The sequence below is a fragment of the Wolffia australiana genome, chromosome 11 (genome assembly GCF_029677425.1).
Source record: "Wolffia australiana isolate 7733 chromosome 11, ASM2967742v1".
Taxonomy (NCBI): Eukaryota; Viridiplantae; Streptophyta; class Magnoliopsida; order Alismatales; family Araceae; genus Wolffia; species Wolffia australiana.
Genome location: NC_135845.1, coordinates 16,731,610 through 16,754,705, shown reverse-complemented (window position 1 = coordinate 16,754,705; position 23,096 = coordinate 16,731,610). Strand labels below are relative to the sequence as shown.

The following is a 23,096-nucleotide window of genomic DNA, read 5'->3' as shown; positions in this document are numbered from 1 at the left end:
AACATTCTGCGAAATTTGTTTGGATTGTGCGAATTTTTACCCATTGTGTAAATTTTGTTCGAATTGTGCGAATGTGCGAATTTGTACAAATTGTGCAAATTTTGTTCGGATTGTGCGAATTGTTCTAATTTTTGCACAAAAAAGAACAGAACAACGAACAGACCCCTGTGCGGTTCTTTTGTGCAAATTTTTTGTTCATTTGAAAAGAACAGAACAGAACAGAACGCCCATGTCTACCCATGACAAGGTTCACACATTCTTGGGCAACATTGGCATACTTCCAGACCCTGAAAGGTTTATATCCCTCTTAATCTACATCTCCAAAACCATCAAACAAAGTTCACCCACATCAAACGAGGCTGCGACCAGGGATCTTGGGCAGTCTCCTCCTGTTCACAACCATCCTGACTCGCTCAGCATCCCCCAACCTGCCAGCCCGGGTCAGAACATTAGACATGACGACGAAATCAAGAGAGTGAAGCTCCCTCTCCAACTCCACCACCTTCTTCAGAGCCCTCTCCCCCATCCCCGCTTCCCCCTGCAAGCAGCAACAGTTGAGCAGAGTCCTCCACACCAGAGAGCTTCCGGGGACGGCCAAGGCGACCCGCTCGGCCTCCTCGAGCCGGCCGGCCCGGCCCAGCAAGTCCACCACGCAGCCGTAGTGCTTCTCCCCCGGTTCGACCCCGAACCGGGCCATCGAACCCAAGAGCCCGAGCCCCTCCTCGACCAGCCCGCCATGGCTGCACGCGCTCAGCGCGCAGAGAAAGGTCACCCCGTTGGGCGCCGCCCCCGCCGCCGCCATCCTCCCCACCGCCGCCACCGCCGCCGCCGCCATCCCGTTCGCCGCGTACGCCGCCACCAGCGACGTCCACGTCACCACGCTCTCCCTCCCGCTGTTAAACACCTCCTCGAAGACCCCCGCCGCGCTACCCGCCGCCCCCGCCTTGGCGTACGCGTCGATCAGGCAGTTGAGCACTCGCAAGCAGAGCAGCCCCCGCCTAGCGCTAACGCCGTGGACCGACGCGGCGAGATCCAGGCCGTTGATCGCCGGCGCGACGGCCAGGATCGTCACCGCCGTGGGGGGGATCCCCGCCGCGGGCATCCTCTTGAACAGCGCCAGCGCCTCCCCGGGCTGGCCCCCGCGGGTGTAGCCGTCGATCAGGCAGGTCCAGGAGATTATGTTGGGAGCGGGCATGGTGGAGAAGAGCGCTCTGGCCCCCGGGAGCCGGCCCGAGCTCGCGAGCGCGGCGATCATGGCGTTGAAGGAGACGGTGTTTCGGTGCGGCATTTCGTCGAACACTTGGGCGGCGTCGGGGAGGAGGCCGCAGGATGCGTACATGTTGAGCAGCGCCGTCTGCAAGTAGACGCCGGGGGAGAAGCCGCGGGCGAGGGCGGCGGCGTGGAGGTGGCGGCCGGCGGCGGGTCGGCGGAGATTGGCGCAGGACTTGATGAGGAAGGAGAAGGTGAAGGAGTCGCCGGAGGCGGAGAGGAGGGGTTTCTGGGAGAGGAGGAGGAGGAGGGCTTCCTCTGGCGAGGGCCCGAGAGAGTAGAGGCGGAGGATGGGCTTCCAGAGCGCGAGGGCGGCGCCGGCGGGGAGGCGGCGGTGCGCGCCGGAGGTGAGGAGGTGGGCGTGGACTTGCGCGGCGGCGCTCCGCCGGGGGTGGCGCGCCAGGAGATGAACGAGCTGCTCGTGGATCTTCTTCTTCTTCTTCTTCCTCTTCCACGGCCATGGCATCCGCTGGATGGATGTTCTTGCCCAGGATCTGAATTCAACTTGTAAGATTTCAACGACTTCATGCAAGTCTGTTTTTTAGTCCCAAGATGAAAAAATCGTCCCGTCCCCGAAGATGAACTATAACCGGGACAGAAATTCGTCATGACACCAACGATGGTTTTTGCCCACTCATACTAAAAAACCGTCCCGTCCGAAGGTCTCGGACAAAAAACTGTCCCGTCCGCATCCCTGCACTGATTTGGGATGTCCGACGGGATGTTTTTTCGTCACGTGCCGCCCATCGTCCACGGCCCAGACGATCCGGAACTACACAGGTTCAAGGACACGGATGAGATAGTTTTCTTTGTCCTAGGACGAAAAAATAGTCCCTTCCGCGAGGTTGAATGAAAATAGGACGGTTGTCGGCTACTCGGACGAAGAAACTGTCTGGTCCGCGTCCCTGCACTGATTCCAGATGTGGTACGTGACGATCTTAGTCCCGTCCCATCCATCATCCACGTCCCAGACGATCTGGAACTATAGCTATAACTAATGCCATTGTATAAGAATTATAGTGCAGGGGTGCGATGGGATGGTTATTTTGTAACAGTAGTCCTGGCCTGGAGTTTGGACGAATGATGGGACGTAGCATCGTCCGCCGATCTCCGGATGGGACGACATTTTCGACCATGGACTGAATAACCTGTCCTGTATGTGGCCTTCCGATGGCGCACGGGATGGTTTTTGCACGCCGTGTGAGTCAAGTAGGAGCCTGAGAGCTCCAGCAGGCTATCGCACGCGCTGTGCCATGTGTCAAATTTTCTGAGTGGATTAATGCTGATGCATGGTCGGCGTAAGCACTGTTTTGTCCTCATCGTCAAACGAGACAAGAATATCTTGGACGGGATGGTTCTCAAACAGGATGGGAAGTGGATGAAACTATTTGGCTCAGGCCGAACTCCGCACACGATGATTCGGACAAACATCAAAAAATTGAGATGTAGGATGGGACAATCTTTATGTCAAATCCTTCGTCCCCTTAGTGGACAATAGTGCACTATAATTGTATTAAACAAGGCACTCAATAAATTTATGTATTTTTCCCTTAAATTACTATTTATGTCATTTATGGCAATCAAGGGGTGAAACAATAAGGAGTGCGAGGGTTGAAAACTGAGTTGTATTGGCAACTAAGGCATAAAGTGATAAGAAGATGTCAACGTAGAGGACAGAAGTTAGAGAAGTGAGGTAAGGTCGTTTTGTATTACAGTTGAGATTGCCAAGTATCAAAAAAAGAGAGGGAGATTGGTAAGGGGAGCGTGAAATGTTGAACAGTAAAGGAGGATTTTTTTTTTGGGCATTTTATAGGTGTATGAAGTGAACTAGTGATGCCTCTAAACAAGAACAGCTAACATGGGTCTGTATCTTCCGCTCAGACAAAGTGCCTTGCACAAAATAATCAAGGAAAGCATGAAATAAAGAATTCACCAAGAACCACTAATTAGTTCATGACATGTGATAGATGCGCACAATGTAGATAAGTAATAGAATATATTTTGTGGTATTTTAGAGGCGCATGAAGTTAACAATAACTACTCCTCTGGTTGCATATCCTCTTCCCAGATCAAACTCTTTGCATCACATGTCATGTGATAACTACTCATTAGTTCACGGAAAGCTTGAGCAGAAATGGTAACTACTCATCAGTTCATACAAACTAGGAAAGCTTGAGTAGAAATGATTCCCCAATAACTACTCATTAGTTCACGGAATTTAAGGGAGGCATGAAATGTAGAGCAGAGAAGGTTACCCTCGATCCGTTAATACAGATCTAGGTTAGGGAGAAATATGTAATTACCTTTTTCTTGAACTGATCTTAGGTCTAAATGACCCATAATCCATTTATTCATTAAATCAATTTATTTATTCAGATTTTTAATCATTAGAATGAGTTTACAGGAATGATATAAATTCGATTTTTTTCGTGAGACTGAGTTGAAGATATATGATGGATATATTCATGGAATTAGTGATGACTTTTTTTTTAATTAGTGATGACTTTGAATCTATTGTTTATTGAGGAATAGGTTTTGAAAGTAGCTAAATTAATTTTTTTAGGAATTAGTAATTTATATATCAGTGGATAACTTCTATTGTTTATCAAAGGGAAGGTATAGCTCGTCTTTAGCTTTTAGTTGTCATTCTGAGAAAATATTAACTAAATCTCTGCAGTAAATTTTGGTTATTACAGAAATAAAGGGCACCACAATTAACATAAAATAAGTATAAACATTTATGTTATATTGGAATGTTTACGAAATATAGAATAGCTTTGGGATGTTATTTGGGATTAAAAATAAATGGATCTTAACTAAATAGGTGATGAAAAGAAAGAAAAAATACATGCAAGATGACGGGCCCTTGGTCCACATTCTGCCAACCCAATGCCGATTTGGATAACAACAGTCAGATATTCTTCATTGTATATGATTATTCCATTACATAGTGATCTGGATTAGAATATGAGGCTCAATATTTAAGAGGAGAAGAGGTCCAACTCAACGTTTTTTAGAGGCTATGCCAAATGCAAGAATGATTTGTGGAAGTAGCTCCAGAGATTTGAATTTTTAAGCTACTTCCCTATTGGAGGATAAAATAAAATGTGGATCAAGGCTGGATTTGAATATATAACAGCCTCCTAAATCGTTGAAATTTGATCCAAGGGTCGCGAACATTAAGGATCCTCTATTAAAACTTCTCTTATCCTCATTAAATGTTATTTTAAGTTTTCCACACATCTCTGTTGTCGTTTTTCTCCACACATCTCTGTTTTCTACACACGTAGTCGCACCATATGCCACTCCTTTTCTCATGGGCGCTGAAAACTATTGCCTGAAACACGCTGGTGAAGATTAAATATTTATTTCTATTTCAATTATTTCTCTCAAATGCCAAAAAATTCCTCAAGATTATATAATTTCAGGAAAATTTTATTAAAATAAAATAATTATATATCTGATTTAAAAATTATTTTTAAGTAGTTTTTTTATATAGTAAAAAATAATTAGTAGAATATCATAAAACATTTTATTTTTCAATACAGTTTTTTGCGCATAAAATCTTAATGTTATTAAAAATATAAATTATGTTTTTAACTAAAGTTTTATCTTTTAATGGATGCTCTTTGTGGATTCAATCCTTACATTCTTAAAAAAATTAAGTTATTAAAATTTTTCTGTAAAAAGACATTTGAAGCCTGATTTTTAGAGTCATAAATGATTACACTGGTGAGCTCGTCCTCTAAATTACTTCTTATCCTGAATCATTCAAGATACCAAGAATCATTTTAATGCATCCCCCAAAAGTACAATATTTCGCAAAGCCTACAAATGTAGGAGACAAGCTCAAAGAAAATTATATTTTTAGCACATATACCTAGAAATGTAGGTGTGAGGGGTGACTGGATTGAGGGGAGAACGATAAATCAGCCCTCAAAATTAAAACTCCATCTGCCTTTTGTATCATCAAGTATCTAGGTTTGAATTTGTGAAATCTGAGGTATTTATTTCTTGTAAACTTTTACAATATTGTAACCTTAAAGTTACAAACGACTCCGCATCATGATTGGCTCAGTTTTTGAGATCATTCTTGGTTTAAAAGACAAAAGGCATGACATGTCTTCTATGAAAAAAAAAACAATAAATTAATAAGAATGCATACAATGCATGATGTGGACATGGTTTGGGAACACCACGTAAACAATTTCCCATTTTTGGCCAACAAAATCTGAACGTCTTGCCCTTCACTTTTCAGGCCATGTTGACCGATTAATGCAAAGTAAATTGGACAACTTTTGTGGTGTCAACACATGTCTTCATCTCACATAATATTCATTTTATTTTAAATTATTCATTTTTTTCATTGGGCCATGTCTACTGGTGCCTTAAAAAGTCAAAACATCATCAGCTAATGAAATTCCATTATCGTCATTCTATTTACTCAAATGATGACCAATCACTAATATTTTCTAATGATTAGCACAAGTTATCATCTTAGAAGGGTCCATTATGGCATGGGAAATTGTGACTAATCAATTTTTATTAGTAATTTTATTTATATTTCTTTTTCCTCCAACGCATAAAATTTTACTTTATGTACACTTTACCTTTGATCATAGTTAAAATTTAAATTAATAGTTATAAGCCACTTAAGTATGGTATTTATATTAGATAAATTTTATTTTACTTATAATAATGACTAAAATACTGATATTTCTTGTGAAGAAATATAAATTAATAATACCTTAAAGTTCAAACACTTATATTCTTTTAATTTCTTGTAAAGAAATTGTTTTTATTCATTTGTTGAAAAGTGTGACTAATAAAAAATGTTACAGGAGAATCCTCATGGTGTAAATGCTGAAATGAAAGAGGCATATGATTAGTATATTGCATTCAATTTCCAACGTTTGTGATCATTCATAAAGGATATATTAAAATTCAGGCATATGTAGAAAATAAAACGTACTAAAAAGTTTCAATCATAAAATATGATGAATGAAAATATCTTCATTAATATATTATTTGATAATTACTTATAATTTATCTTAGTTCTATTATTAAGATACCAAACTGTGGGTGTTAATAAATTAATTTATTAGGATAAATAATTATAATAAGAAATAATCGCAAGGATTTATATCATTAGCATTTTGATCCAGTAAGTAGGAAAGAGAGAATTAAAATATACAAAATTAAAAGAAATGTATGGGACATTGATTTTTGGCACAATTTTAAACACTTTATTTTTTGTCATTGTAGGATCTTAGCTTCCGTGACGATTGGAAATAATTTTACAAATGACATGTCTATTGAATGCATAAGGGTTGAAAAATTATGATTCTATGTTCAAGAGAAATGAGATAATTTTTTTTTACTTTAGCTTTAACCTATTTCAGATTTATTATTTTTTTACTGAAGACTGTAAACGCAGAGTTTGTTGGGAAGAAACCTTAACTTTCTAGACATTCCAAAGTCTCCATTGAAAGGTAATTGGTGTTTGGACTTTGACATCACTTGATCCTTGACTTTTTCTCACTTTCATTTTAAAATAAAAAACCCTTTTTAAATTAATTATAACACATAACTGATTAATTAGAAGCCTTTAATATCTTATTTAAACATATTCATGCATTAGAAATTTGTGGGTTCTGATGCTTTGATTGAAGGCTAGAAATTATTTTCTGAGTAGATAAAGTATAAATCGATTCCAACTTGATCACTAAAACAAAACACAATGTGTACTTTGTGGGGAACTTGTACCACTCTTGACTTGTGCCCTTGGAGATTTTTCTAAAGTGATTCATGTGTCCGGCCTTTAGAAGTAACCATGTGATCAAGGTGCCCTTGGATCTTTATTTCTTCTCCAACTCTTCTTGAAGCTCTTGTATATCTTCTCACCATGAAGACACTCTTCTTGTTAAAGAACAAGATGAGATGGAAGAGATGTGGGGCCCAGCTTTGGCTAGCCTATGTGCCTAAAATGGGCACCCCTTCCCTATTTATACTTTGGTTAAAGTTTTTTCACAATATTATCTTACGTAAAAATATATCCACTGGTGCCCCTATAATCTTCTTGAAAATCTTGAAGATCTTCTCACCATGAAGCCTATCTCTTTCCGTTGAGTGAAAAAATGCACAAACTGAGAAGGGGGGGCAGCTCTAGCTGGCATGGGAGCCTAAACTGAGTGCCCCTTCTCCTATTTATATTTTACTTACATTTCTCAAAAACCCCATGAAATAAAATATATTCATCAATGCCCTATAATCTTATGCTTGTGGCCCTCTAGGCCCATGCATCATTTTAATGGCCTAATAAATTTATGAGCCAACCTCATTAATTAACGATAGATTAATTCAGTAAGGATCGATCAAGCCCTATCAATAGGTTGAGTTTTCAGCCTGTGGGGTGCCAAGCTACACCTTGTGCTCCATAAGATACAGAGTGGTGTTTGAACTCTCTCATGGAACATTTACCATCATAGGTTATAATTTATGTATAATCCTTCATCCGCACAAGACTCTCGAATGACTTACAGTATGGTTTATCATTAAACCCTAATATGTCACTCAGTTAGTAATGATGAATAACAGGGATCATTATGCTAGTGCTATTCCATTTGGATAATTCTATGTCCGTCTCAACTATACATCGAATTTCAATATTTAGAGTACATGTTTAACAACTAGTGATAATTGTGTTGTGAGCACATCATAACTCACCAAGTCATTGGACACATTCATGGTCTTAATTATAAACATTACACGAGAAAAATAATTAATAAATATTTCAATCAATAAAATTAAATAAAACATGGTGGAGTGACTGGCTTGACGGCCACATAATATCATCAAGAAAAACTTTAAAGAATTGCATATGCAAGAATATAGATTTTTTGTTGATTTTTTTATATATACTTTTTCCTAATTTATTGTCTTCAGTGATTGTTTATACTTATTCATGACACATTTCAATATATTTATTATTTTAAAATTATATGAGATTCTATGTCTCCTTATTCTAAGATTATCCATCACATTTTGTTCAATGCTGAAACTGTTTTCATTTAAATCATGAATCTTAGGTAGTGTTTCTATCTAGACCTAAAGAACCCTTGGTAAATACACATTTAAACCAATTCTAGGTAAAAATAATTAAAATAAGGAGAAATTTTTTAAAAATATAACTGAAAATCTTAAATTTTGCCCATTAGAATGGATGATGTATTTATTAACTTAATCCTTGAGATATTACCACTGTATTTTTATTTTTTAAAATGGGGAAAATGGGCTATTCAATGGTGAGTAAATAGAGGAAAAATTTGAACTTTGGCCAATTTTCTTGGTAGATTTTACGAGTCACAATTCTCAATTCACAAGAATTTGTTTTTGTCGGGTTATGTGGAAAAAATATTCATTTTTTATTAAGGACCCTGCTACACGGATAGATAGATAGATAAATGGATAGATAGATCAATAGATAGATCTATAGATAGATAGATAGATGGAGAGATTGTGGAAAATGCGGAGGAAGCAGGGTCCTACCTGGACTCGTCTTTCCCGGTTCGTCATCGCGTAGCCTAGTAGCCGTGTCTCGGCGTTGATGGTCAGGGCGGCGATTGTATGCCCTAACGGGGCTTTTCGGAAGCCGGAGAATTGCCGGAGTATCGCCGGAGGATCGCCAGAGGATCTCCGGGAAGAGAGAGATAGAGAGAGAGAGGGGATTACGGGTTGCCCGGGAAAACTTCTAGAGAGAGCGTATTTGGGGGTTCCCGAGCTTCCACGCCCAATCCTTGCAAGACACATGGCTTTTTTTCCACGCGTCCCGGTTGCCCAAGATTCCTTTGGGGCAACCGGTTGCTCGTGTAGCAGGGTCCTTTGTAGGGTTTCTATATTCTCTATTCATGTCCCTCATATCTATCTATCTATCTATCTATCTATCTATCTATCTATCTATCTCTCTCTCTATCTATCTATCTATCTATCTATCTATCTATCTATCTATCTATGAGGGACATGAAGAGAGAATATAGGAAACCTTACAAATTGATTTTTTTTAGGCAATGAAGGGTGCTGAAGCTGGGGTTGCTACGATCTCTGAAGACGCAACTGCTTCACCGCTGCCTCAAGCAATGTTGGTCACCAGTAGCTCCTTGAATGAAGATGTTGGCTGTGCTAGCACAGGAGTATTAGATGTTGCTCCCCTTGTCGAATCGTCAATTGCTCATGCTTGGCTTGCATCATCTTGTGGTGTTCTAAGGAGTTTGAACAGTTGTAGAAACTTGATTTCGGCTTCTGTAGAAACTCAGAAAGTATCCATTGGAGATGTCTTTGAAACACTCGAGCAAGCACGTGAGAAGTGTACCGAGTACACCAATTGCCCCCTTGGTCAGAAGAGTTCCAAGCACTTGAAATTCATTAGGTTTCTTTGTTTTCGCGGTGGTCAGGCATCGATGAAGCAGTCCTCAGTCTCTATAGAGTTCCAAAGAGAGAAGAGGACATTGAAATGTCAATGTCCATTCGTAATTAAGCTGCGGTTAAATCAAGCCTTGGGCGTCTATGAAGTGTATCAGATAAATAATCAGCACAATCACAATCTTTTTATTGAATTGGAATTAGCCCAAATGCCGCAAAATCGCTTCATTCCGGACGAAGTGAAAACAAAAATGCTGGAGTTAAACAAACTTGGTATGCTCAGGTGCTCTCAAATCAAGACATTGATAGAGCAGGAGCATATCCCAGATGTTCCAGTTACGTGGACAATAAGAGACATACATAATTTGTTACAAAAATCTTCTAGCAGAGCTCGCGAGACTAACAATTTTGTCAAATTATTGAAAGAGAAGTCCAATCATGGTTGGTCCTTCAATTTCCAATTGAATGATGACACACTTCGCTTGGAGAGAGTTTTCTGGATTTCAGCTAATGGCAAAGAGAAGTATGTGTAGTTCAACGATGTTTTAGAAATCGATGCTACATACAAGACGAATCGCTTTGGCATGCCTCTAGTGCTATTCATAGTGATCGATAACCATGGTTTGACTGTATTGACTGCTGGTTGTCTTTTGTCCAATTTGACTCCTACTCTTGGGCTCTTAAAAATTTCAATCATATACGAATCTCGATCCCATTGTCCTGTTTACAGATGGCGATATGGAATTGGCCCGAGCTATTAAGGACATTTGGCCCACTACAGTCCATCTACTGTGCAGATTCCACATTTCCCAGAATATCACTTGTGCTCTAGCTAGCTCTTTGAGGGCCAATCTCAGCAGATTCATGGATGATTTCTGGAGGGTCTGCTCCATTGAAGATGTGGATGAATTCGAGATGGAATTTTCAACATTGAAGTCAAAATGGCAAGCAGCAGAATCCTATCTTCGAGTTCTCGAGGAAAAAAATAAGTAGTGGGCATTCGCCTACACCCATAACAACTTCGTCATAGGTGTGTCTTCTACACAACGCCAGGAGATGGTCAACTGTCAGATCAAATCCGTGTTATTGTCAAATTCATCTCTATTGCGCATTATTGATGGTTACGATGCAGTCGAAACACGATCACGAGAGAAGTTGTCCCAAGCTAGCCTTTCCACCAAGTTCGCCGCAGCAACAATGGATCCTCTAATTAATGACGCTCTTCAAATACTGAAAAATTATGCCCAGGTTCTTCTCAAAGCTGAATCAGGAATTTCGCTTTCATATACGTGTGTTGCAGATGATTCCAAAGATCAGAGATATTTCCTAATCAGTCACAAAGACTTTCCAAACAAATTTCGTGTTGTGAGGATATCCATTGGCTCCGTTGAGAAAAGTACGTGCTCCTGTAGGAAGGCGATTTGGCTCGGTATTGTATGCAGACACATGTTGTGTTGTTTTCGCCACAATAACATATTATCATGCCCTATCTCAATGTTTAATCGACGCTGGAAAAAGGACTGTGAAACTGTGGATATTCAGTCTGTCTTCATGGTCAAGGCTACACAAGGAATGACCGAAGATCAACGTCTGTCTGAACTAACGGCTCTGACAAAGCCCATTTTACACCGTTCAATTGGAACCGAGAGCACATTTTAGTTGTACAAGGCATCAATGATTGTTTTGGGCGAAACTATTGAAAGAAACCTAGAGACATCGCACCCTGTGTTGTCTGATTTAGAGGAAGATATTGTTAGAAATCCGTTGAAAGCTCGTTGCAAAGGACGACCCAAAATAGGGAACAAGCGCTACATAAGCATGGCAGAGCAGCTGCAAAGTAAAAAGAAGCACATGGGTGTCACTTGCTCTAGCTGCGGGCAGCAAGGGCACAACGCCAGAACTTGTAAAATAGTTTGATTGTATCTTGGTCAACTCCGTCATTACCTATTCCGTGGGTAATTCAAGAGCAGTCTCGCCTTTCTCAAGAAAGCCATGAAGTCTTGAAGTTGCGGGCCCATGTTAGTGATTACTTGAAAGATGAAATCGAAGACTGTTTTAAAGCCAAATAGAGAGAGATAATGTTTGTTATTATGTTGGATTCTGTTAGGTCGAGATTCTCAAGCAGCGATGCGAGCTACAAGAAAAGCCAAGGAAGCAACCGCAATGGCCGCTGAGGAATCTGCCACGTCAAAGGCTGCCAAAGCGGTTATTAAATCTCTAACCTCTCAGTTATCTTTTCATAGCTCTTTTTTTGATGTTGTCTAAGCCAACTATTTTATACTGATTCAACCTTCTCTCTCCTTGTCAGCTCAAGGACATTGCCGAGAGGCTGCCTCATGCGTCATCCTATGCCTACAACGGTGCAGAGCCAAAGTCAACCCTAGAAACTCTGCCCTTCAACAAAAATTGGAGGCAGATGCAAATGGAGGAGTGGAGAGGAAGAGAGAGATCTCACCTATTGAGAGTGATCGAGAGGGTGGAGCTTCTTCCAAGAGTCAAGAGAGTGCGATTCAGGTTAATATAATCTTAACCTGAATATCATGAAATAAATGTCTGCTGACTTTGGTCTTTTCCCATTTTTCTTGTAGTCAGAGAAGGTTCGTGGAGCATCAAGCACATGCATGGTGGTCAGAGAACAAAGAGAAGGTTTATCAGAGATACAATGTCCGGCGCCTGGATAGACTGCTGCCATGATCATCCAGGAGTTTGGAGAGAATTGTTCAACATCCTCATTTATAAATTCAATTTTTTAATGTCTCTTTGATGTATTCATGGTGTATATAATGAATTAATTATTAGGATTGGGGGAATTTTTGCAGATATCAAGTCATAATCGATCAAAATTTCACCTTCTATCTCAAATAGATAGATAGATAGATAGATAGAGAGATAGATAGATGGATAGATAGATAGATAGATAGATTAGATAGATAGATAGATAGATAAATGGATAGATGGATAGATGGATACATAGATAGATAGATAGATAGATAGATAGATAAATGAATAGATAGATAGTTCAATAGATAGATATATAGATAGATAGATATATAGATAGATAGATAGATAGATAGATAGATAGATAGATAAATGGATAGATGGATAGATGGATACATAGATAGATAGATAGATAGATAGATAGATATATAGATAGATAGATAGATAGATAGATAAATGAATAGATAGATAGTTCAATAGATAGATATATAGATAGATAGATAGATAGATAGATAGATAGATAGATAGATAGATATATAGATAGATATATAGATAGATATATAGATAGATATATAGATAGATAGATAGATAGATGGATAGGTAGATAGATAGATAGATGGATAGATAGATGGATGGATGGATAGATAGATAGATAGATAGATGGAGAGATTGCGGAAAATGCGGACGAAGCAGGGTCTTACCTGGACTCATCTTTCCCGGTCCGTCATCGCGTAGCCTAGTAGCCGTGTCTCGGCGTTGATGGTCGGTGTGGAGATAGAAAGAGAGAGAGTAAAGTTAGAGAGAGAGAGGGGATTACGGGTTGCCCGGGAAAACTTGCAAAGAGAGCGTATTTGGGGGTTCCCCGACTTCCACGCCCAATCCTTGCAAGACACGTGGCTTTTTTTCCACGTGTCCCGGTTGCCCAAGATTCCTTTGGGGCAACCAGTTGCCTGTGTAGCAGGCTTTTACTTTTATTAATATCATGTCACCGGCACGCTAGAATGGTTATGTAAAGATGGAAGATATTATATGAATCAATATATTATATTAGGGCATGAAGCATTTCATTTCTTAAAGACAAGACATGATTCAACTAGGGGTCTGATAAAATATAATTTTGGTAGTACCTTTAGATAATTAATATATATATATCTAGTTATATGTTTGTATTTTTATGTGCCATCAGTTTTATTAATGCATACTTTATTCTTCTGGTCCAATGATCCATTCATTTCATTTATTACCCTTTTGTTATTTCAGAGAGATTAACGCCTTTGAGCCTGATGATAAAGTTGCATATTTATATACCTGACCTATTCATTATTAGTTACATTTTAAAAACAGTCATTTTAGACAAAAATTAAAACGAATTTTGAGGTATGGTATGATGAGATTGAATCCCATCAAATTGAAAAAAATAATTTAAATATTTTGAGTAAAATATTTAATTAGTCAAATCAGTTTGTACACATTCAAGTTTAGTTATTTTCACTGAGATATTAGTGTTTTATTAAATTAATACACTGTTTAAGTTCTACAAATATATTTTTAAAACACACAATGCACCATAAAATCCATTTTTAATTGTTCTTTTTTATGCTTTTATAAACATTGATAAAATTATGTTATTTCTTTAAGATTAAGATTAAGATTATGAAATCTCCATGTTTATTTTCACCGCATGATTATATCTACATATTATCAATCCCAAAATTATTAAACTATTTTTATAATTAAATTCCAATTCTCAGGATTTTAAGTTTTTTTAGAGAACTCTAACATAATATTTCTGAAGAAAGTGATTCTTTAAGTCAGACCATACTGGTGATAGAATTTTTGAACATTATAGTGAGAGAGAAATCATTTATTAAGTTAGACTGTATAACATTTTAATCATTTAATCAATTATAATATATATTTGGAGTTATTTAAGGTGTTCCATAATTTATTTTGGGTTTATTGTGATACTTCAACATGTTTTTATCCAATTTATCAAGTAATGACCAATCATTGAGAACCTTCAATGATTAGATGGGATAATGATGGTGAAAATGTGACATTATGACAGCAACATGATAATGGCCAATCATGAGTGAGTGCTGTTTTCTTTTCAATGCCAGGGACACATGGTGACATGATAAAAAATGAGGTTTTTTTTCAGAATGAATTCATAACATGCACCGGATATGTCAGCGCCATAAAAATCACCAATTTAAACCACAATGAATGCAATTTTGAAGACCACGAGAGTGGGACGTGTTGTAGCCACAAAGTTCAATTATTTTAATTGTAATAAATGTGATTTTGAAGGTCAAGAAAGTTCATACACGTGGAAAAATTTCATGAGTGGAAAGAGCATCAATGCAGATCATGAAGCGTACATTTTGGAGACCATGAGGTCACATTATTCATAGACAGACATGAATCAGATCATTATCTAAATGTGGAAATCATTGTGTAATATTTGATGAATTTGAGAATTCCAGGGCTTACTAGCGATCTGATGCTTGGATTGATGGTGAGAGAGAAAAATTATGAATCCCCTCTATCCATCTCTACCCTCTAATGTATAAATAGACCCCTCAATCCATGCGCAAATCATCTTGGAATTGCACCTGCATTGATAGGCCGAGTGAAATAAAATGATTTTTATGATCCATCAAGTTTTGTTGGTCCATGGCATTGATCAAGTTTAGAAGGCAAATGAGAAGTGGAAGGCCTCTCCTGTTGTCACAAATTGCCTTGATCAATCAGCATCATCTTCTCAACATCTATCCATTCATAGCCATGAGTCCATACATAATTCATATGATATTCCATCATTATCCATCAAGGCCCCTTTATTCTAATTTATTAAAATTTGCATAAATTAAATATTACATATATCTGTCTTTACTAATCACCTTCTCCTCTTACCATATTTCTTATCTTATGCGGTATCTCTTCTCATCCACACATCACCAATTATAAAGGCTTTAATTCCCTTGTTTCTGTTCCATGTGGAGACAAACCTTCCTCATCAAATACTAGTTGTAGTTTTCAGAGTCGAGGTCTCATAAATATTATGAATAACTCCAATATAAAATATGTATTAATTCCCTAAATTTGAGTTCATTACACATTGTTTTGTAACATTCATTATCGCCCATGTCAACTGAATGTATAATCAATAATTTTATATTCATTATCTTAATGTAATGATTAATTTTTAGTTGTTTCATGAACCCTTTTAAATTAGTAATACATCATATTTTCGATCTTCAAATATAATTCAAAATATTATTTTAATAGTAATCTATAAAAAATAAATAATATATTATATCATTCTACATATAAATTACATGATTCAATAAATTTGTGTTTACTTATCATCTAAATAATTATCATCGTTTGAACTATTCTCTCACATTAGATAAGTTTTAATTTTTTCATACTTTTCCTCTTTAAAAAGAGAGAAAATAATCTCTGATATTTGGCATCCACCTGATAATCAGTGGGAGTGCATTGTAACTGTGATATTGGATACAGAAAAAAGGGAAAAGGAAAATGTTTAGATGCATCACGTTGAGGTGTGATGCTAAATCAACAAGGTTGGATTTATGTAGGAGCTTTGTTAAGATGTTAGCTGGGGTTGGTGGCAATGGGCTCTGATGAAAGTGGTGGTAATATCAATGGTGGTAGGTTGCGAGCTATCCCCCCCATAGAGACCCCTTAGCGCCTCCCCAGCCCTCACCAGTCAACCATTCAAAGTGATCCTCATCCCCTCACCATTATCCCCTCTTCTACCTTAAAATTTTCCATGTATTATTTTCATATACTAGGTTTGAGCACAATATTCCAAATAATATAAGATTTAAAATTTAAGAAATATCCCTTATTCTAAAAGATATTTTGTATCACATTTGGGCCTATACTGTAGCTTATGAAATAGGTATAAAAACGAGAATGTGAGAGTAACTGCATGGGTGAAAAAACATTAGCCAATAATAATTTTGAATGCATCACTAAAAGTTCCACAAAACAGCAACACCATAAGTAGTCAGAAGATCAAAATGAAGTTTCATTTGAAATTCCCCAATGTTACTGCCAATTCGAGGAAATCATCGCCCAAAAAAATTGTTCAAAATGGTAGGAAACAAATAATAAGTTAAATCTGAAGATCTGGGCATTAATATATATTAATTTATTAAGTCATGTAAATCAAAGCAGATCAGAAATTTAAGCAAAATGATTACAGATACGAACCCTAAAACAATGGAAATTGATATATTCATTGTCCTATGTGCTACAAGTCTAATGTCACCTAAGCCCCCCTTGGTAGAAACTTGACAATATATGAGGCAGTTAGGAATTCTATATGAAAACAATCTTTGTGCCAGAAGGCCATTGCACACTAAAAAAAAAGTATCACAGAATATCATAAACAATTAGGAAGAAGACATACTAAAAATCTAAAGTAATGATCTCAAAACCATAAAATGATGATTTATAAAGAAGAAATGATCTAAATGGGAGATCTAACCCCCCCACAAACGGCGGAGTGAGCGAGATAGAGAGAGAAAATAAAGTTTATCCTTCATGAAAACAATACCCAATACCAATATTAGTTATTGGTATCTGAATCCAACAATGATAATGGGGTACAAATTTGAACGAGGGAGAGAGGCAAGGCGAGGTGAGGTTGGGATAGGCCATCACATGGTGCGAGGAGTGGTAAGTCCTGCCATCACCAACAACCCAAAATTATATTTGAACAACAGAAAAAAATGAATCAAAATGGACAAATAAAACACAAAAAAATTAAATGACCAGATCTTCTTGCAGGGAATCAAATCTGCTATCATTTGATTCCTTGATCTAGATGTCTCAAGCTTCATAGATATGGGAGATAATTATATATGGTCATGTTATGCTAACATGGTACCCATTAACTTACAAATAAATATAAGGGAAAGAGTTTTTATCAAGTACGGGCATGGATATATTTATCTAATAAAGATACAATCAACTTAGATAAAATGTATATTTGACATGATTAATGAATCATCAAATTAATTTGACCCACAAATGAATAGCCTCGAGATCTGACATGAATAAACAGATGGGAAACATATCTTTAGCCAAGAAAAGAACCAGAATAATATTAAAGTAAAGATATCATTACATAGAGAAATATGTTACTTTTAAATTATAAATGAAATCATCAAGTTGATTTTTTCCCATCAAGGAATCAAAGGTAAATATTTTGGAAGTATGCATGGTATATTTTCCTAAGTAGGAGTATTACATAGATAAAAGCTTGTTTTCCTGACTTTTACTCTGCCAGCTGTGCATTCGGTGGGCAGCTAATTCGCCATTTCTTGCATCTTTCAAGAAGAGGGGGGGGGGGGGGGCAGCTCTTCGTCGCGAGTCTTCCAATTCGGTAGCTGATTCCTTCACCGGGCTTGAGATCTTCGACGTTTGTTCTCCCCTGTTCTACCCTTGACTAGTGCTCGGACGCGAACCCTCGATTAATTTGGCGATCAATCGAGCTTCAGAACGCTGTCTGGCGTTTGAATGGCGTCCTGGGTCGTGGATTTTCGGTCAATTTTGTGAAAATCATGATGCTTTATCTCAGTTTTCCTTCTTGGGTGCCAGATCCGGAAGTTTTTTTGCATCTGGGTGTGCAGGCCAGATGAAATTGTAGGCCTGCTGCCGTGAGATCCGACTGCCATTTGATTCATACGGACAAAGGGATACCCCTTCGAAGATTCGTAGGATGTCTGTGAAATCAGAGCATTCATTTCGGGACCGGACGCATGAGTTTTTTTCAATTACGGAGAGGCTGAAGAAGTCTATAGCACCGCCTCCCCCATCTAGCAGCAGTGCGACGAAGTTAGATGGATCTCGATCAGCCGTCTCGACCCAGTCAGAATTCAACAAAAGGGCTTCCAGAATCGGTCTTGGAATCCACCAGACATCTCAGAAACTTTCAAAGCTGGCTATGTGTAAGTCGAGCGACGATCTTCTTTGCTTTCTTCATCGTAATTTCTATTTTGGCGTTCGTAATCAATTCTTCTCGGATCAGTTTACGTAGAACCCAAGTCAGATCTGTTTGGTTAGATTAAAGGATGATGATCACAACTTTCTGATGGATCTAGGGGAGCATTCGTTAAGGAATTTTGTCTAATTTTACATGAATTGTAAATTTATTTTCTCTAATTGGATGTGATATTTTCACCAGGAACGTGTCCAATTTCAATGTATTGATAAATTTGCAGTTTTTACTCCACACTTATTTGAAGAACAATATCTCATCCTCATTTGAGACAATATCCCTTTTTATGTATCGGTTCTGGATTGATTAGATTTTGAGCGGATTCGAAAAATGAAGATGCGAAAGCAGCTTTTCCTTTGATGGAATAATGGCTTTCTAAAACTTCTTTTCTTGTAGATTTATATTCTATGAATAAATTACTTTTGGTGTTTATGTCCCCTAATGTTTCTTGATGCTTCCACTTTGACCTTTCCTTATTATTATATTACTTGAAATTCTGATTTGCCTTCCAATAAATTCATAGTTAGGTTTGGGATTTAACAGATATAAATAGTGTCTGTCTCTTTTTATGTCATTAAGTTCCTACACGAACTGGATAGAAGCATAAATTCAATCATCCATACCTGAAGACAGGAAAATATTGAAATTAGATTAAGGTTTTTATAAAGTTCTGATCGTAAGAAAAGAGGCAATCTAATTGCGGCATCATGTTTCAATTTGTGAAAGAAAAATATTTTCTATTTAATTAAAGTTTTTGAACTTAGTTCGAAATCATTCTTAGAGAAGAGTGATTTCTCTATAATTTATTTTTCCCGATATCATGTGGACTAGCCTTTCATCTTCCCTATGGCCTGTGTTTATGGCATTATTTTCCTATTTTCTCCAGAGATAAATTGTACATGCTGGCATTTGCAAACTTGTTAACTATGAGACTAGCTTAAATCAACTGTGGTCCTTATTATTGGATTTTTTTAAACAAGAGGATTGAAATACTTGGCCTGGATTCACACCATATTTTAAAACTGGAGGATATAATGATCCGTAACTTTGTCACTTATTTCAATTTTAACCTGACATTGTCTTCATTTTTCTTCATCATGTTGAAAATAAAAAAATTTCTTCATCATGTTGGATAATTTTTACAAACATGGATTACATCTAAGAACTGTATTTGCTGCTTGTTTAAAAGCAACCCTTCTACGAGTGCTAACATTTCCTTCCTCTCCAGTTGACTGGTCCAGTACGATTACTGCTGTCCATGGAACTGCTATTAGTTTATCCGTCAATGGACACTAAATTTGAATTTCATTAAATACATGCCATGAAACAATGTATAAGTCATTTGTAGAGGACTTTGTCAATAAATTTTTGATGAATAGCAAGTCATACCAATGGCAGTATATTAAAGCATGGAACCTCTAATTTGGTGAAATGTCTTAACATTTAAATTCATGTCCTTGTAATTCACCATTTTCCATCATGAAATTGTAGTGGCGAAGAAGACGGGCACCTATGATGACCCAGCCGTGGAGGTCCAGGAGCTGACCGCTGTAATCAAGCAGGACATAACTGCCCTGAACTCAGCAGTGGTTGACTTGCAGCTTCTCTGCAACTCTCAAAACAAAAGTGGTGGCCTGACTGGAGATGTCACCAGCCATTCCACGACTGTCGTGGACAGCCTGAAGAACCGCCTGATGAGCGCCACCAAGGAATTCAAGGAAGTTTTAACCTTGCGAACTGAGGTAAACCTAATAACCCTCAAAGATAAACTATCGCCAATGTTCTTGAACCCTGACCATGGCCTTTGATTTTTTTTTTGCAGAAGTTGAAGGTTCATGAGAACAGGAAACAGTTATTCTCACGCAAGGACACATCCACTCCCTTTTCCCGTCAGCGTCCTCTTGCGCCACTTCCATGGGCAAATGGCACGTCTTCTTCGTCCTCAGAGACAGTCCTTAGGTTGTCACCTTTGACCTTGGTCTTGGTTACATTGGCTTTTTCTGTCTATCCATTTGCTTGAAATTTCCGCAGCGCTGAAAATATTGAGCTTAATTTAGTTGCCCCTTCGACCTTCGATATTATTATAGGATCCTGGTAAGACCCTTCTCCTTTATAGAATGATTGAATTCAAAGATAGGTTCGTGACCAATGTTCCAGACAATAACACTGAAGTTTACGGCAACAGAAGAAGAGAGTCACCTCTTGTCCATCACAGGGTCGCTGCTGTCTACAAATTCTACTCATCTGGCGATGCCAGCAGAAGGTCAAGAAGAGAAGAGGAAGGGGACTAGGGTAGAGGAAGGTGGAGGTTTGGGAAGGAATCGAGAAAGGTAGAAAGATTCTTACGAGGCTATGGGTGTGAGTCATATTTCCAAGTGGGCCCGAGCCCAAGTTAGCCCCTTGTATGGCAGAAAACAAAGGGGTTCGTTTGGGCCCCCATTGCCTCTGGTAAGACCTGACCAGGGTCATAACAGATCCCTAAAAGCTATCATTTTCCTTTTAATAGCCCTCTCCTTAGGAGAAGGACAAAATACATTGTAGCTTTGGAGCGATTCATGCGCGGAGCCGGACCTGTAGCCATTGGCATCTTTTATCGTTTCCTCTTATTGACTCTCTCTTCCCTTCTAAGATCCCTCCTTCAATAGAGACACACTTCAAGGTCTCTATAATATCGTTTCATATTACTGGTTCTGTCTATCCATTATTTTGAAATAGTCCTAAAAATTGCCTCTTACTGTAGTCGCTCGGTGAACTGTTTCTGAGAAACTGGACAACTGAGGTTGTCTGATTCATCAAATTGCATCAGGGAATGTATACTCCCGGAGGTCAATCAAGAAATGTATGATTTGCTCAATACAGATCTAGAGATCCAGGGCCTTAGAATGTCTTTCACCTCAAGAATCCAAACAGACAGAAGAAGATACAAATAGAAAGGAAGATATGATAGGAGGAATCCAGTTGGATTCTGCCCTCCTCAGGTTCTGTAGGCTTGTCCCTGCTGCGTCAGCCTTGGCTGCCCAAAACTGCCCAAATCTTGAAAATCTTGGAGTAAAGATGTCCGATCGGTTCCTCACCCTTCTCCGTCAATTTAACTGCTGGGCACACATGTGTCTTTGTTTCAATGTGTCTGTAGTTGGCTAGTCTTTCTTTTATGCCTTAATTTTGTTGATGTCTTGAAAGAATGTATCATAGTAGCTCAGAGATTGCCTTTGGACCAATAAATTTGCCTTCCAGGATTTTAACCCATAATTATTTTGGGCCTTGTTACTCAATGGTCTCTGGATTAGAGGTAGCACCTATTTAAAGAGAAAAAAGTGCGATGAAGGATTGATTTTGAGGGCTTATAATTTTATGCGTGTATATTTTTTGTGGGGTTTAGCCGGAGGCATGTGAATGGGGAGGCATCGTCGTCGTCCACACAGCCATTGATGCACCAACAGCTTGTTCCAGTGCGAGACGAGTATGTGCAGAGCCGAGCTGAGGCCCTCCAAAGCGTGGAGTCTACCATTCATGAGCTAAGCAACATCTTCACCCAGCTGGCCACCATGGTTTCCCAGCAGGGAGAGCTCGCTATAAGGTTCCCTCTCTACTTTTCTTCTCCCCTTCCCTCACTTTCACCTCTCAGTTCATGTTTCTCTTGCCATCCAGATTTTTCCTTCCCTGTTTAATATTTCTCTCTCCATCTCTTTACCTCATTCACTCTACATCTCTCTCGCTGTGTCGGTTTAATTATCTCGCTCACTCTACTCCTCTCCCTTTATCTCTCATTTCCCATCTGTTTCCTCTCTCTAAGCTACAAATCTTTTTTCCCTTTCTATTTTTATCTTTTTGCCCTATTCTCTACTCTGGGTTACCTGAGTCTTGTGCTCCACATCTTCCTTGACATCTCTTACATCTGTTTCTGTTTTGTTTTCAGTTGCCCTCCTATTTTTCTCATTCTCTTGTTGTCTCTTTCTCCTCCACTCATCTGCTTAATTATCTCTCCTTGCCGCTTGCTGTTCTCATCTCTCTCTAAACCATTGGCCTCACAGACTCTCTCTCTTCCCATCATTATCTCTCTCTCTCTCTCTCTTATAATCTGGTGGGGCAGGATTGATGAGAACATGGATGACACACTGGCCAATGTGGAGGGTGCACAGGGAGCGCTGCTCAAGTACCTCAACAGCATCTCATCGAACCGGTGGCTCATGATCAAGATCTTCTTCGTCCTGGTCGTCTTTCTCATGATCTTCCTCTTCTTCGTCGCATAACCCCCTATTTTCATATTATTGCCTCTATCTAAAACCCTCCTATTTTCTGAGTCCCAACCCCCTTTGACCTTCTTATATCTTTCCAGCTTCCGTTGACTTTTCCCATTTAGAGATCTGCCTTGGGCCATGATTGTGCCCTTTGCTCAGGGTCCATTATTTTGTGCCTCCTGCCATCTCTGGTAAAGATTGAATATACAGACATATGAAGGCTTCACAGAAACATAAAATAAGCAGAGATGGTCGGCACTGTTAGAACAGATGCAAGTAGTTTTTTAAGTCCTACCTTAGAAAATGAGCTCATACAGGTTCAAGGACTTGATTTCTCCTCGAGTGTACACTGTTAATGCAAAAATGTAAAGTAACAGACCAATAAGTAACAGAATAATTTATCCTCGAGTGTACTT

At 38.7% G+C, this 23,096-nt stretch overlaps 2 protein-coding genes across 2 annotated transcripts; one reads left to right on the top strand and one right to left on the bottom strand.

Moving 5' to 3' along the window:
- Positions 1 to 349: 349 nt before the first annotated feature.
- On the bottom strand, positions 350 to 1,735 carry LOC144709107 (pentatricopeptide repeat-containing protein At1g09220, mitochondrial-like). Its single transcript, XM_078582508.1, has 2 exons — positions 852 to 1,735; positions 350 to 740 (listed from the first exon to the last, which is right to left on the bottom strand). The coding sequence occupies exons 1-2, from the start codon at positions 1,733 to 1,735 to the stop codon at positions 350 to 352; spliced, it is 1,275 nt and encodes a 424-aa protein (XP_078438634.1).
- Positions 1,736 to 17,772: 16,037 nt separating this feature from the next.
- On the top strand, positions 17,773 to 22,848 carry SYP32 (syntaxin of plants 32). The gene is made up of 5 exons (XM_078582963.1): positions 17,773 to 18,392; positions 19,934 to 20,184; positions 20,265 to 20,401; positions 21,822 to 22,019; positions 22,533 to 22,848. Exons 1-5 carry the CDS (start codon positions 18,164 to 18,166, stop codon positions 22,690 to 22,692), a joined length of 975 nt encoding a protein of 324 aa, XP_078439089.1. The 5' UTR covers positions 17,773 to 18,163; the 3' UTR covers positions 22,693 to 22,848.
- The last annotated feature ends 248 nt before the right edge of the window (positions 22,849 to 23,096 follow it).

Bases quoted from the DNA above. Each gene is read 5' to 3' on its own strand.
- LOC144709107 (XM_078582508.1), bottom strand. From the start codon at position 1,735: ATGCCATGGCCGTGGAAGAGGAAGAAGAAGAAGAAGAAGATCCACGAG. The intron at 741-851 runs GTACGCGGCGAA...GAGCGCGTGCAG, and splicing joins TGGACGTCGCTGGTGGCGGC to CCATGGCGGGCTGGTCGAGG.
- SYP32 (XM_078582963.1), top strand. From the start codon at position 18,164: ATGTCTGTGAAATCAGAGCATTCATTTCGGGACCGGACGCATGAGTTT. The intron at 18,393-19,933 runs GTAAGTCGAGCG...ATGAAATTGTAG, and splicing joins ACTTTCAAAGCTGGCTATGT to TGGCGAAGAAGACGGGCACC. The intron at 20,402-21,821 runs GTTGTCACCTTT...TGTGGGGTTTAG, and splicing joins TCCTCAGAGACAGTCCTTAG to CCGGAGGCATGTGAATGGGG.